At 59.7% G+C, this 13,237-nt stretch overlaps 1 protein-coding gene across 1 annotated transcript in view; it reads right to left on the bottom strand.

Moving 5' to 3' along the window:
* Nucleotides 1-2,312: 2,312 nt before the first annotated feature.
* The window catches only part of LETM1 (leucine zipper and EF-hand containing transmembrane protein 1), a 49,244-nt gene continuing 38,319 nt past the window's right edge, over nt 2,313-13,237 (bottom strand). Inside the window, exons 11-16 of the mRNA XM_040624932.1 lie at nt 12,936-13,079; nt 12,186-12,320; nt 9,027-9,161; nt 7,519-7,709; nt 6,395-6,533; nt 2,313-5,230 (exon numbers count right to left, since the gene is read on the bottom strand). Of these exons, the coding sequence (XP_040480866.1) occupies nt 5,081-5,230; nt 6,395-6,533; nt 7,519-7,709; nt 9,027-9,161; nt 12,186-12,320; nt 12,936-13,079 (894 nt within the window). The 3' untranslated portion in view covers nt 2,313-5,080. The remainder of the gene's footprint in view (nt 5,231-6,394; nt 6,534-7,518; nt 7,710-9,026; nt 9,162-12,185; nt 12,321-12,935; nt 13,080-13,237) is intronic.

The raw sequence follows: 13,237 nt of genomic DNA, 5'->3' as shown, positions 1-13,237 counted from the left end.
GGGGGGGGGTTTGGGGAGCAGGAAACGGGGAGGCGGGCGGCGCGCGGGCCGGGAGCGCCCTCTAGTGCCGGCCGCCAGCATCCCCGCCGAGTCCCCGGCCCCTGTCCTGCGCGGCGCCGGGGGAGGGGCCCGTCTTCCGGACGCCGGACCGAGACCCCGGGCGGGACGCGGGCGGGCAGAGGAACGCGCCGGGCCGGCAGGCTGGGGCACTGGACAGGCAGGCAAGGGCAGTTCTGCCCTCCGCGCGGCCGGGGAGCCTCCCCGCCCCTCACCTGCTGGCCCCACCTTTCCCCGCGGCCCCGCCCTTCACCTGCTGGTTCCACCTACTCCGAGGCCCCGCCCCCGTCAGGCGGCACCTGCGGCCCGCCCCTCACCTTCCGGCCTCGCCTGCTCCTGCTACCCCGGCTGGCAGTCTCGGGCGTGTTCTCCGAGCCCCAGGGCTGGTGGGGTGCGCCCCAGCCCCGGGGCAGGCCTCAGTGGCGGCTCATGGAGAGAGGCGTCCACACGCCGCCAGCCCTCGGAGGGTCGCTAGCTCCCCCGTTCTCGCACGTGCAGGCCCAGCCCTTCACCTTCCCCCCGCCCTGCGTTGGCTCACCCACACGCTTCCTGGACCCCGCGATCTTATTCCTATCCTGTCGGCTGCCGCCCGCCTGTCCTGCTAGGCTGGACGCCAACCGTGCACCCCGCGCCCTCTTCCTGGGCGGGTGGGCGCACACTGGCCGCAGCTGCCGAGGTCTTCAGGGTCGCAGCCCCACAGTAAACACACTTGCAGCCCGGCCGGAGCGGAACGGCTCCAGTCACCTCCACCACAGTGGAGCGGTGCTTTAAATCGGGACTTCATCTGGCTCTCTCCTCAGTCCAGAATAGCTCCTGGCCTTCTCCCCTCCTCCTGGAGCTTTTTGGGGGTGCAGCCGTGTCCTGTTGGAAAGCCCTGCTTTCTGGATATGCTGGTGCTCCTGTGGGGTCATCAGACTTTGCTCAGTGGGCACCTGGGGCAAGAACGCTGGGGGGGCAGAGCAAGAGGCACATGGCCAGCCGCCCCCACACCCAGCTTCCCCCACCCCCAGTTGCTCCAGCTCACTGCCCCCACGACCCCAGTCCCCCAGGGAATGGTGCCTGGGGGCTGTGAAGCAGCACAGGTTTCTTCCGGCCACCCTCTGGAATTCTCTGTCAAGACCTGGCGGGGATGGGCCCCCCTCCTGAGAAGACTGGAGAGCGCCTGCCTCCAGCCGGGCAGACAAGACCGAGTACCACCACCACGGGTGCCGGGCCTTTGTTTACAACCAATTCTCAGTGTTTCTACTCATTCTGTCCTTGTTCTGCTCAGGAGCACCCCTTCCCCAGGATTGCAGAGCCACCTCCTTAAGCAACCCTTGCACCCCTCCCCCCCCAGATCAGCGTCCCCAGAGCCCTGGCACCTTTACGTGGCCTTCTGAACCGCGGAGCCAAGAAAGACTCCTGACCAGACCTCATGTCCCCCACAGGCTTCCATGGCCCCTGTCCCCAGCCACCAACTCCCATGAGGGCATGTAGGTGCCTGCCGGGGGCATCGCAATGAACCTGGACAGGAGCCATTGGCCCAGGGCCCAGGCTGGGGGGAAGGCAACGGCTGAGACCCAGCAGCCCCCCACCTGCACCCACAGAAATAACCTTTCCCACATGGCTCTGGAGCCACATCCGAGCTCTCAAGACCTGTGGGGCAGATGGAACGTGGCCCAGGCTGGCCTCAGGGACAGACAGGATGATAGTGAGGGTGGCCTTTGGGCAGGGTGTCAGGACTCAGCAAAGGTGCAGGGATCCCACACAGTGCCCCATGCAGCCTGGTGCCAGTGAAAGGGTGAGGCCTCTGAGACAGGGGCTCAGGGTGGGGTGGCCTGTCTGCTGGAGGGAACTAGAAGGATGGTGGGGGGGGCATCATTGTGCCTGTCCTGCTGCTGGGACCCTCTGCCCGGTGGTCCTCCCAGCGGGGGCTGTGCTCTCTACTCTGGGGTAGAGCACAGGCAGCCTTGAGCTGGCTCTCTGGGCCCTGTCCAGGCTTCGGGGAGCAGGGAACAGTGTAGGGAGGGCCCCTGCATCACCCAGGACCCCCTCAACAGAGTGCACAGCCCTTGGGCAGCACCATCTTCACTCCCGGGAGACCTGAGTCTTTCCCACCAGAATTGGGCCCTCCTAGGTGATCCTTCAGCTGGGATCCCAGTCCTGCCCACCCAGGTCCCAAGGCGTCCACTGAGGGCTGGGGTCGGGGGAGGGCCTGGTCAGGCAGCGGCCTCCTTCACCAGTCTGGACAAAGCAACCACCGCACGGCGGACAGGTCGTCACGACAGCGCTTTATTAACCCTTCTCCGTCCGTCACACGGAGCAGCTAGCCAGCGGCACGGGCGTCAGTGTGGGGCACAGTCTGATGGGACCTGAAGCCAGCGCGCACCGAGACCACCCGGGCTTGAGCTCCGCCAGGTGGACATCCATCTGGAACCTGGCCTCATGGCAGCACAGCCCCACCCACGGTCCACCCCCTTCTTCCACTAAGGTGGAAGCAGAGCCCAGGCACCAAGCGGTCACGAAGGCAGACACCCCAACAATTCCGACGGCTTCCACCTTGGCTTCTGATGCATCACATGGCTCAAAAATCTTACTTAGAGCTATTATGGGAACACTAATTTGGCATTTTAATAAAAACACTATTCCTAAAAAAAGACATTTATACACAGCCGGGGGGGGGTGCGGTTCTCAGGGGGAGCTGGCCCAGGGCCCCACTGTGAGAACCACTGCCTGGAGGTTATTGTTCAAAAATTACGAAGCGCCCTTCATTTTTAAGAAGTTTGGATTTCGATATTCCAAAAGGGCTCCAGAAGCCACACACTGTCTTCCCGAATCCCAACTAAAAAAGCAGGTGTTTAAAACGTGGAGTGAAGGAGGAAGCATGTGCTAAGATTTCCTGTGTCCTTTTCAAGCAGGTGTGGGCATCGCAGGCTCCTTCCTCCTCCTGAAGTGCGGAAGGCCGGGGGCAGCCGCCTCTGCAAACCTCAGTGCACAGAACTCGAACTTCCAGACCCACGGCTGGTTGTGCCCGCACCTGGACACGACTCTCGGCGGCAACGAACAGCTCAGGACAGGAACATCCCACGTGCCGCTGAGGGGGGAGGGCTGCAGCAGGACCGCCGCCGCCGTGGCAGACTCCGAAGGTCCCACGTGCACGCGACAAGCCTCGGCAGCATCCCGGGGCGAGTGTCCTGCATGACATAGGCAAATGGTGGTGGGGGGGGGGTTCCGGAGCAGGGGGTGGGGCGGGAGCACCCGGTCGTGGCAGTGACTGCATCGTGGGGATGCCCAGGGCACCGGCCAGGGGGTAAGGGTGAAGACAGGATTTGGGCACAGCCGACGGGGTGCCTGAGCACTGCTCACTAGAAAGACAACAACCGCCCGCGGGGCTCATGGGCAGCCCAAAGCTGACACACACGCTTCCTACAGCTCAACACTGCGCCACGGAAGTCAGTTAGGGTGATTCATAAATACTTTAATTCAGCATCTAGAATATATATACGTCTTTCTCAAATAATTGAAATAAAAACCCTTTAGAACCCAACTGTTACTTTACAAAGGTTTACATTTGAGAATACACAATCTTATTCCTATTTTGTCAAGTTTCCTCTTTAACGGCTGAGTAAAAAGTTTCAAGTAATTTAAAAGCCATCCTTTCTGGGCCCTCGTCCTCCTCTCCTGGCTCACCTGGCCACTCTGTTCCCCGGTCTTCCAAGCCTATGCCTGCATTCCCCAAGAGAATGTTCTTGCCCGTAACAGACCCAGTCTTTGAAGGACGAGTCCGATGGAGCTGGGACCACAGTGCCCCCCTCCCAGAGCACCCCCTTCCTGAGCTGCCAGGTGCTTAAGTGGCCGGACGCCAAGCCCATGGAGGCCGTCCCACTCCACCCTGGGGTGTGCCAGGCGAACCCAACGCGTCTGAAGCCTGTGTGCTGGGCCGGCCCCCGCCATGGTGCCACCTTTCTGAAGTCCCCTCGGGACGCCCCACCACAGGACCAGGAGTGCAGGCACCGGCCTGCTGGTCCGGAGGAGCTGGGAGTGATGCTATGGCAGGGTACGTGCGCTCAGAGCGCCCCGCACTGTCCCTGGACACACAGCACAATCCGCTCCTATCACCTGCTGGGGCGACGGGGTGCTGACAATCCAAAGTGAAAAACTTTCTAAAAGCCACAACAGCATCGTCAATTAGTCTACTGGAAGGGCTTAATTTGCAAGGGCTTCGTTAGCACCTCTCCCAGCATAACTCTTGTCAACTATTACAAGTCAGACACGCAGTGGTGTGTAGAAATTCTGTACTATTCAACTGGTTAAAAGGTTAGGGGAATGTCAAAGGTTAAACCAAGCAAGAGCTGACGCACACGACAGGAGACTTGCACAAGGCACCACGTGCCTGTCGGAGAGCTGTGGTTTTCCAGAGGCCACGGGATCCCAGTCGTTCCAGAGACGACTTTGGAAATGTGCGTGAATCGGTGCTATTTAGGCCGACGGGCAGAATCCAAGTCCGCAGACTAACGGCCATGTCCTCTCCAGAGCCAATGAGGGCTGGTGTTTCTCTAATTCCATCTGCATGCCTCAGGCTCCACGGGCATGGGGAGTCCAGACGGCTGGTCCTTCCACCTCCTGGGGCAGGCGCCAGCACGGTGCGGCACGCGCAGGGAGGGAGGCACCTCGCTGCCCTGGTCTGGCCCGGGCCCACCTCTGGAGCCAGAAGGCCCGTGTGCAGCCACAACTCCCTGGCCGTTGGCGGGAGCACATGTGGCCGCCATGGCTGGGGCCATGGCAGCACCATGCCAGTGTGTGAATCCAGACATAATTCCCTGGAAGGGTTCGGGGATTCCAGACTGAATGAATCTTCATGGAATGATGAAAATTAAAAATTACTTGATTATGGAAGTTTCCGATTTATTCCAGACAAAATATTAGACTTGTCACTAAGAATCACCTCAAAGCCATCAGTAGCACAGCAGGGCCCGGCAGCCGGTGCGGCGGGGCGGAGGCCGATGTGGGAGGGGCCCCGAGGTGCCCGCGAGCAGGGCGGACCCTAATTCTTCACTTCAGCAGCCTCCTTCTCAGCCTTCTCCTTGGCCTTCTCCTTCTCCTCCACCTTCTCCTCCTTTTCCAACATGGCCACGATCTCGGCCACCTGGCTAGTGGAGATGTGGATGTCTTCTTTGTCCACCAGCTCGATCACCTACGCACATGAGAAAGGGACGGAGGGCTCAGGGGTGGCCCTGCCCCCATGCAGCGCTTTCCCCACAGAGCACACAGGAGAGATGGAGCCTGGCTCCTCCGTCCCAGCAAGAGGGTACCTGGGGTCTTTCAACTGCCCTGGCTCTCCAGTACCAGACCCCCACCCACCCCTGGAGGCCAACAGACTCCAAAGACCCAGGCCAGGTTAAAAGCTATGAGGGAGGGGTCATGATCTCGGGGTCCTAGGATCGAGCCCCGCACCAGGCTCCCTGCTCAGCAGGGAGTCTGCTTTGTCCTCTCCCACCACCCCTCCCCGTTTGTGTGTGTGTGCTCTCGCCCCCTCTCTCTCTGTCAAATGAATAATAACATCTTTAAAAAAAAGCTAGGAGGGAGAGGGGCTCAGAGAGCAGGAGATACGTGGTATGTGAGGATGCAGGGTCGGGTCCCCAGTCAGGTTCCTGCTCACGGCCAGGGGGCCTGCCCTGCACAGAGGCTCGTCCCCGTGGCTCCACCAGGGCAGAGCATCCGGGGGTGCAGGGCGAGGGCACCTGAGCTGCCATCTGTACCACGGAAGGGGCCCCAGGGAAGGGGCAGCTGACGTGCCCTCGGGCCTCCCAGCCTCTGCTGCGGGCAAAGCGACGGCGTCAGCATTGCGCCTGCTAACGCCTTGTCTTTCAACCGGACCACAGTCAGTCAGCAGCTCTGCTTGGTAAACATGTGAAACATCACTAACCAGCTGGATCCGAACACCCGTGAAGCTGCTTTCCCCTCAGAGGCCTCCGTATGAAGGGGGAACCCACTCCCAGTCTCCTGGGCTGCCCAACTCTTGGCACCAGGGACCCAAGTGCCCCCCCTCAGACCCCCTCAGGGTTCAGGCGGTCCCTGCTGAAGTCTGGCCCAGAGAACGGCCTGACACATCTCCCTCTGAGGTCGGCCCCAGGCACCCTGCCGCTACTGCACTCCCCAGACCACGCCATGGCCCCGCTGGAGGCCGCGAGAGGCCAAGTGCCCAGTCAAAATGCAGACGGGCTGCTCTAGGTGGACATCCTGACTAAGCCAAGGGTTTAATGTGAGGACAGAGACAGGGCCACATATGGAAAATGCCCACCCCCAGAACCAGCCTTTGGCTGGGCCACGCAGACCCGACCCGGTCCCAGCAGCTCACCTTGACGAGGTCATCGATGTTGATCTTGCCATCCTTATTTTCATCCAGTGCAGAGGCCAAGCTGATGAGCTTATTTTCTGGAATGTGCTTGATCTGCTTCATGGCACTGATGAGCTCGGCGATGCTGATGACATTCTCCCTGGGGGTTGGGGCAGGGGCACAGCCTGTCTGCGGCACAGCCACACCCACGGCCTCACCAGGCCTCCTATGGGTCAGCCCTGACCCGGGCAACCTCTCCCTCCAGAGCTCCCTGGCCCCTGCCTTTGGGAATGCTCGTCCAACTTGGGACACAAAACCAGAACTCTTCACTTGGCCCCAGGTCTCCCTGTGCGCTGCCCCCAGTAAGCCTCTCCACTGCTGAGGACGACAGAGAGTCCCACGGTTACTGGGCAGTGGTCCTCAGGCCTGTGTGTGCTGTGGCCTGGGTGGCAGGGCCGAGTACGGGTGTGCTGCCTTCTGACCGGTGAGGGCAGGTGGGCCGACAAAGCACAGCAGGTCAACTCTGGAAGGACACGGACCTTGTCTGGGGGTGAAGGCCCCCCAAAAGGAGGACAGCAGGAAGTGTGTAGCCAGTCCACCAGCCCCCGGAGATGTGGGTGCTCAGAGCACAGTACCCAGCCCACAGGAGCAGTATGCACCAGCCTGACAGCTCCTCACACAATAACCCCCGAGTGGGGCGTCCTCACTGAGCGAGGGCCTCCGGGTAGTGGGTTCAGGAAGAGAGAGGAGGCGGGGCATGGCCCAGGGGTTCCCAGGGGAGCTGCAATCCTATGTACACTCTGGAAGGACCTGCTTGATGGCAGTCTGGAGACAGGTGTGGCCTATGGAGCCTAGGGGGTGGGGGTGGGGGACCAGCCAAGCCACAGCCGTGGTCCTGACAGTGAGCAAAGTGTGCACGTGTCTGCGCGCACGCGTGTGTGCCGTGTGCGTGCGTGTGCAGAAGAGAGGACCCCGAGAGCTACTTCAGTAAAGCGGTTTGCAGCAAGCGGAGACTGCGGTGTGGCTGGGCTTCTGGCTAGAACTGCTGGGTCAAAGGTCAGGCATCAGGCACTACGGCTGAGGAACGCACCTCAAGGTCCGCAGACCCCCAAGCCTCCCCGCGCCCGCGCCGGCACCACACTCACCCCGCAGGCGGCTGCTCGGCAGCGGGGCCCAGCCTGCCGGCCTTCTGGTCCGTCTCCAGCTGCGAGAGCAGGCTGTCCATCTGCCCTATCATCTGCTGCACCCTCTTGGTCAGCCTCTTGCTGGCTTTGGACTCCTCCACGTACATCTCCTCACCGGTCTTGGAGAGCTCCTTCTTGATCTCCTGCAAGTCCTAGTGAACACATTTAGTTGTAAAAGTTGGTCTTAAAAAAAAAAAGGGAACCATACAGCTAAGTTTACCTTGTAAAAGTAGTTAAATTAACCCAAAGGTAAAAAGTTCCAAGTCGTGAAAGGAACTACATAGTCCTATCTGCTTCTCTCAAACAAATTACTCTTATTTTTGCAAGCTCAAATATTCTTTCTGTAGCAAAGAAAATGGCATTTATTTAAACCTCAACTTTCTTTATATTTGTTAAAAGGATAAATAAATGGATGAAAGAATCAAGGAATAGGGATGCCTGGGTGGCTCAGTCGTTAAGCGTCTGCCTGCGGCTCAGGTCACGATCCCAGGGTTCTGGGATCGAGTCCCGCGTCAGGCTCCCTCCTCAGTGGGAAGCCTGGTCTCCCTCTCCCTCTGCTTGTGTTCCCTCTCTCACTGTGTCTCTCTCGGTCAAACAAATACGATCTTTAAAAAGAAAAAAAAAAAGAATCAAGGAATAGAATGCTTTTTTTTTTTTTTTTAAGATTTTATTTATTTGACAGAAACAGCGAGAGAGAGAACACAAGCAGGGGGAGTGGGAGAGGGAGAACCAGGCTTCCCGCCAAGCAGGGAGCCCGATGTGGGGCTCGATCCCAGGACCCTGGGATCATGACCTGAGCTGAAGGCAGACACTTAACAGCTGAGCTGCCCAGGTGCCCCTAGAATGTGCCTTCTTAAATCCCAAGTCATGACTGTCTTCATGAGCAAGCATTACAGGGAGGAACAGATTGTGGGGCTAGAGATGAGGCAAAGGGCTCAGGGTCTGAACACCTAATTTCCAACGGAGAACCTATCATGGAAATAGGGTTGCCACGAAAATGGCTCATTATTTTTACCAATCTCAAAACTAGTCCTCTTTTTCCAATGGATCTATGAAAACATACTTCTTTTATAAAGCAGGCTCCACACCCCACGTGGGTATTGAGCTCACGACCTTGATATGGAGTCACATGCTGCAACTGAGCCAGCCAGACACCCCGAATCAGCTCTTCTAAATCAGATTCGGAAGTAATATTTATAAGACAAACAGACATGTTTTCTTTGAAAAAAAGAAAAAAAAAGGAAAGAAAAGAGCTAGTGTGTAAGAAAGAAGTGTCTTTCAGGGAAGCACGACTGAAACTAGGACTTCGTTTATCAAGCGATCAGACTGTCTGCCTGCTACCTTCACGGGCCTGCAAACCGCCAGGGCGAGTAAAGCAAAGCGCCCAGCTGCATGGCTGCAAAGCCGTGCGGAGACCACCGCCTGGTCCCGAAGGAGGCGGAGGGCACCCCCGAGATGCCGCTGCCCACCTCGCTATAGTCCTGCACGTCCTCCTTGAGCAGCTCCAGCTCCTCCTTCTCCTTCGTCAGGGACGACTTCTGCTCTTTCAGCTTCGAGCAGGCATTGCTGAGTATGTCGATTTCCTCTTTTGTTATTTCCTCTTCCTGCAAAGAGGACACACAGGCACCCCAACGGAAACCCAGCTGGAGGAAAATCAGCACTGCCCCCTCCCCCCCAAGAGACTCGGCAGCTCTTCTGTCCACACCGTCTGCTCCCGCTGTGCGTGGCAGAGGCCAGCAGATATGCGCACAGTCCCCATCCTCGCCCCCACGTGCGCCTGTGCCACGTGTGTATCGGACACGCATGTAAGCCCGGGAAACCATCTCCACCTGACAAGAGACCTGTCGGCCACCCCAAACCTTTCTGTCCCCAGGCCGGCTCGAAGCTGCCCTCCGGCAGGTCACACAGGCACGTCCCAGACCGTGAACTCATGCGTGTAGGACGTCGTCCGCTCCCTCCCCTGGAGCCCACCAGTGCTGTCCTGTGCCTCCAGGGGCTGGACAGCATCCTCCAGAGCACGCAGCAAACCTGCCCCTCCGCCACAGGCTACTCTAGCTCCTCCGAATTCCCACGTACTTTGAGAATGAGCCTGTCAGTTTCCACACACAGCCTGCCGGAATGTTGATGGCTCTGCGTCTATACAGCTGCAGAACGAACACCTCACCAAGCAGGACCCTGGCATCCACGAGCACAGGCCATCCGCTTGAGCTAATCAACCTCAGCACCCCCCAGCATCCGGCGCACAGCGCCCACGTGCCTACTTTCAGATTCGACCCTCAGGGGCTCACGTTAGGGGACCGCCCGCGATACACTGAGATCTCAGGTTGACTGCTCATTACCAGTACAGACGTGCACACCCTCTGTGAACAGTTTCGCTCCTTCCTTCCGACCGTGTGGGTTGATTCTTTTCCTACCTAACCGCGTGGGCCAGATCCTCAGCACACTGCGGAAGAGAAGCAGTGAGCGCGGACAGGCTCGCCGGCGCCCCCCATCAGGGACCCAGCAAGCTGCAGCTGCTTCCACAGACGCTCTTCGGCGGCGAGAGAACATGCTCTTCCGGCTCGCTGACAAGTTCCTTGTTATCAGGAACAGATGCTAGATTCTGTGACGTGCTTTTTCTGCGTTTATCGAGATGCTCACACATGATTTCTCTCTTCATCCTGTTCATATGCCCGTTACACTGACTGTTTTGTATTCCCCGGACAAGCCCCATGAGACCACGACGTATCAGCCTTTTGACAGAATGGCTGCATCTGGTTTGCTACAAGCTTGTTAAGAGTTTGTGCGTCTGTGTTCCTGAAAGATACAGCTGTGCAGTTCTCTCCTAGCCGTCTGGTACCGGCATCAGCCAGCGCTCATCTCAGAACGAGCTGGAAACGGTCCCCCTCTTCGGCTTTCTGCAAACAGTCTGTGTCGACCTGGAAGGATCTCACCAGGAACTTGGCCTGTGAAGCCACATGGGCCTGGCTTTCTCTGCGGAAAGGCTTTCAGCCATCAGCTCAATGTCCTTGCCAGGGCTGAGCTGTTCCAGTTCTCTGTCCACCCCCAGCAGACGGTCAGCACGGCTAAAACCTACGAGGGTGCGCTGCAAACGGGGACAGAGGCACTTGTTTTCCCCACTCCTTACGGTAACTTTGCAGGGAACAAAGGCTCTTAGTTGACAATTCTGTAAAGGTCTGTGCTTCTTGCTAAGACATCCTCAGCAGCCCTTAGTTCTCCTGACAGTTCTAAATGTCCCGTCACATCTAGGCCTTTAATCTGCTGGAAATGGATGCACCTGTTTCCGTGAAGACAGCCATCTGTCCCAGCCCTATTTAATGACAGGTGCCCCTTCTCCCCGAGCTGCATTCCGTGGGCCCAGCCAGGCTCCATCTCTGCTCAGCTGTGTACCAGCCTTGCACTGCCTTAAAAATGACCCTGACCCTTCCCTGGGTCACCCTTTGAGCCCAGCTTGGCCCCAGCTTCCTGGGACCCTCTTCCTCCCAGCCTCTTCAATGTGTCACTACCAGCACGTGTCTGTTTCCAGGATGGCCCCGGCCTCCCTCCTCACAGGCCTGTCCCACCCACTGTCCTCCACCCAAACGCACGGCCTCTGAGGATCGCAGACCACCTTAGGCAGCCGCACCAGGTCAGATGTCCTACCCCGAGTCTTCTCGAAGCAACAGTCTAGAGCCTTCCAGAGACCCGGCTCTCCCTGCCGCCTGCTGCAGTGGGGTCCTTCCTTCCCCAAGGGCCTGGAGAAGGCTGGCGTCCCCCCACCTCCTGGCAGCTCCACCCTGAGACCCCCTCAGGAGAGCTTTTCCTTCCAGCTCTGCCCCACGACTGCTCCTGCCAAGGCCACGGACAACCTCACCTTCCCTGTTAGGAGTGGGTCTTCAGGCCTCCCCGACCCGGCCCTCAACATCCCTGATGAGGCCCACCCTCCCCTGGGCACAACCCTCCCCACACCTAGGCGTTGACATGTTGGGACCACATGAGCGGTCCCTCCACAGCCTTGTCTCTCCTCTGACCTCTCAACATGGAGGCCTCCGTGTTCCAACCCCTCCGGGACCTCACTTGAATCCCCCACCCCATGAATCTGTGGCCCCGGTCGCTCTCCTACTCCAGCTGCCAAACCGACGTTGCCATCCGTCTACAGACATTTCCCGTACCTGAAACCTGGAAGTTCAAGATGGAAGGCGTCCCATGCGGGGAGCGGGCTACCACCAGGACAGTGAGGCCCCCCGAGTCTGCTGCTGGGATGCACAGCACACCAGGCTGGGGGTCACACAGCTTCCCCTCCTTCGCACTGCGCGGCCTGGCCGGGAAGGGGCCTAAAGACCTGCCTTCAGACGTGGATGCCCTGCCACTGGGAGCACAGAGGGCCCGGGGGACCCAGCAACGGGCGCCTCAACCTTCCAGGCGCTCGGGCCCAAAGCTCAGAGGGCAGCTTGCTCTTCTCATGCCACACTGGGCCTCCCGAGAACATTTCCCACCTGCGGCCTCACCCTCCTCACCCCACAACTGTCTGCTGTCACCCTGAGCCAGGCCATGGCGCCTCAGGACCCCCGCCCCACAAGCTGGCCCCCTCTTCACCCTCCTGCTGGGCTCCAACACAGCCTGCGCTCCGGGTGTGTGTGCACGGTTACCTTCAAGCCTTCCAGCACAGGGGCCGTGTCCTTCAGGGCCTCTGATGGCAGGGTCACCTCAGGCACTTCTGGCTGCAGTTCGGCCGCAGGCCTCCCAGGGGCAGCCTCTGCCGCCACTCCCGGCTCCACTTCCTTCTGAAATGCAAGGCCACTGCCAACTCAGCACCGCCTGTCACCCCAGCCGCTGTCCTGGAGCACCCGCGCCGGCGCCAGCACCGGCACAGTCGGAGGGCATGTTGTCGACAGGCCGGCTGGGTGCTGGTGGAGGTTTGTTAAGCTTGGCAGCCGGCAGTGGGGGGTGTGCCTCCCACGAGGCGTCAACGCAGGACTCCGACGGGTGCGTCACACGACTCACGCAGCTGTGCACTGGCGCTCCCCGGGTCCACTGAGGCCCGTCTAACATGGTGCCTTCAGTCCTTCCCTGACAACTGCACGAAGCTGCCCGACGACCTGCCCCACGACCTCCAAAGCAAGCACACCCGCTGCCCAGGCCGAAGGAGCCCAAAGAGAACACCCGTTGGCTGAGCTGGCCGCGCGGGGGGACTGGCACGCGGACCATGGGAGAGCCAGCCAAGTCCTGTCCCCTGGGCATTCCAGGCAGAAAAAAGGAGACAGATCGTAGGGACCCTCCAGACGCAGTTCCACAAGCAGTTTCTAGAAAAACTGGAGCAGACAGCCTTTAGCCTGTCCCAGCGCTCGGTGTGGCTCCCGCTCTGCCGGGGCAGGCCCTGGCACCTGCCGGCTGCTTACCGCTGCCTCGGAGAGCCGCTGCAGCTCCTTCTCCTGGTGCTCCCGCTGGATGGCCGCCTCCTCCTGCAGCGTGGCCTCCAGCTTCGCCTTGTTGTCCACCTGCTCGCCCTCCACTTCCGCCACTTTCACCTGGGCTTCCTTCGCCTTCGGAGAGGGGACACCTGTGAGGAGGGATGCCTGCGGCCCAAGGGCTCATGGAGGCACGGCAGGGTCACCCGTGGCCAGACAGGCCCCTGCAGCACCCCCGGCCCACAGGCACTGCCGAGTGGGACCGCCGTCTAGGCTTCCAGAACGGAAACACT

The sequence above is a fragment of the Ursus maritimus genome, unplaced genomic scaffold (assembly GCF_017311325.1).
Source record: "Ursus maritimus isolate PB19 unplaced genomic scaffold, ASM1731132v1 scaffold_8, whole genome shotgun sequence".
Lineage (NCBI taxonomy): Eukaryota > Metazoa > Chordata > Mammalia > Carnivora > Ursidae > Ursus > Ursus maritimus.
This window is presented reverse-complemented; position numbering and strand designations above follow the sequence as displayed.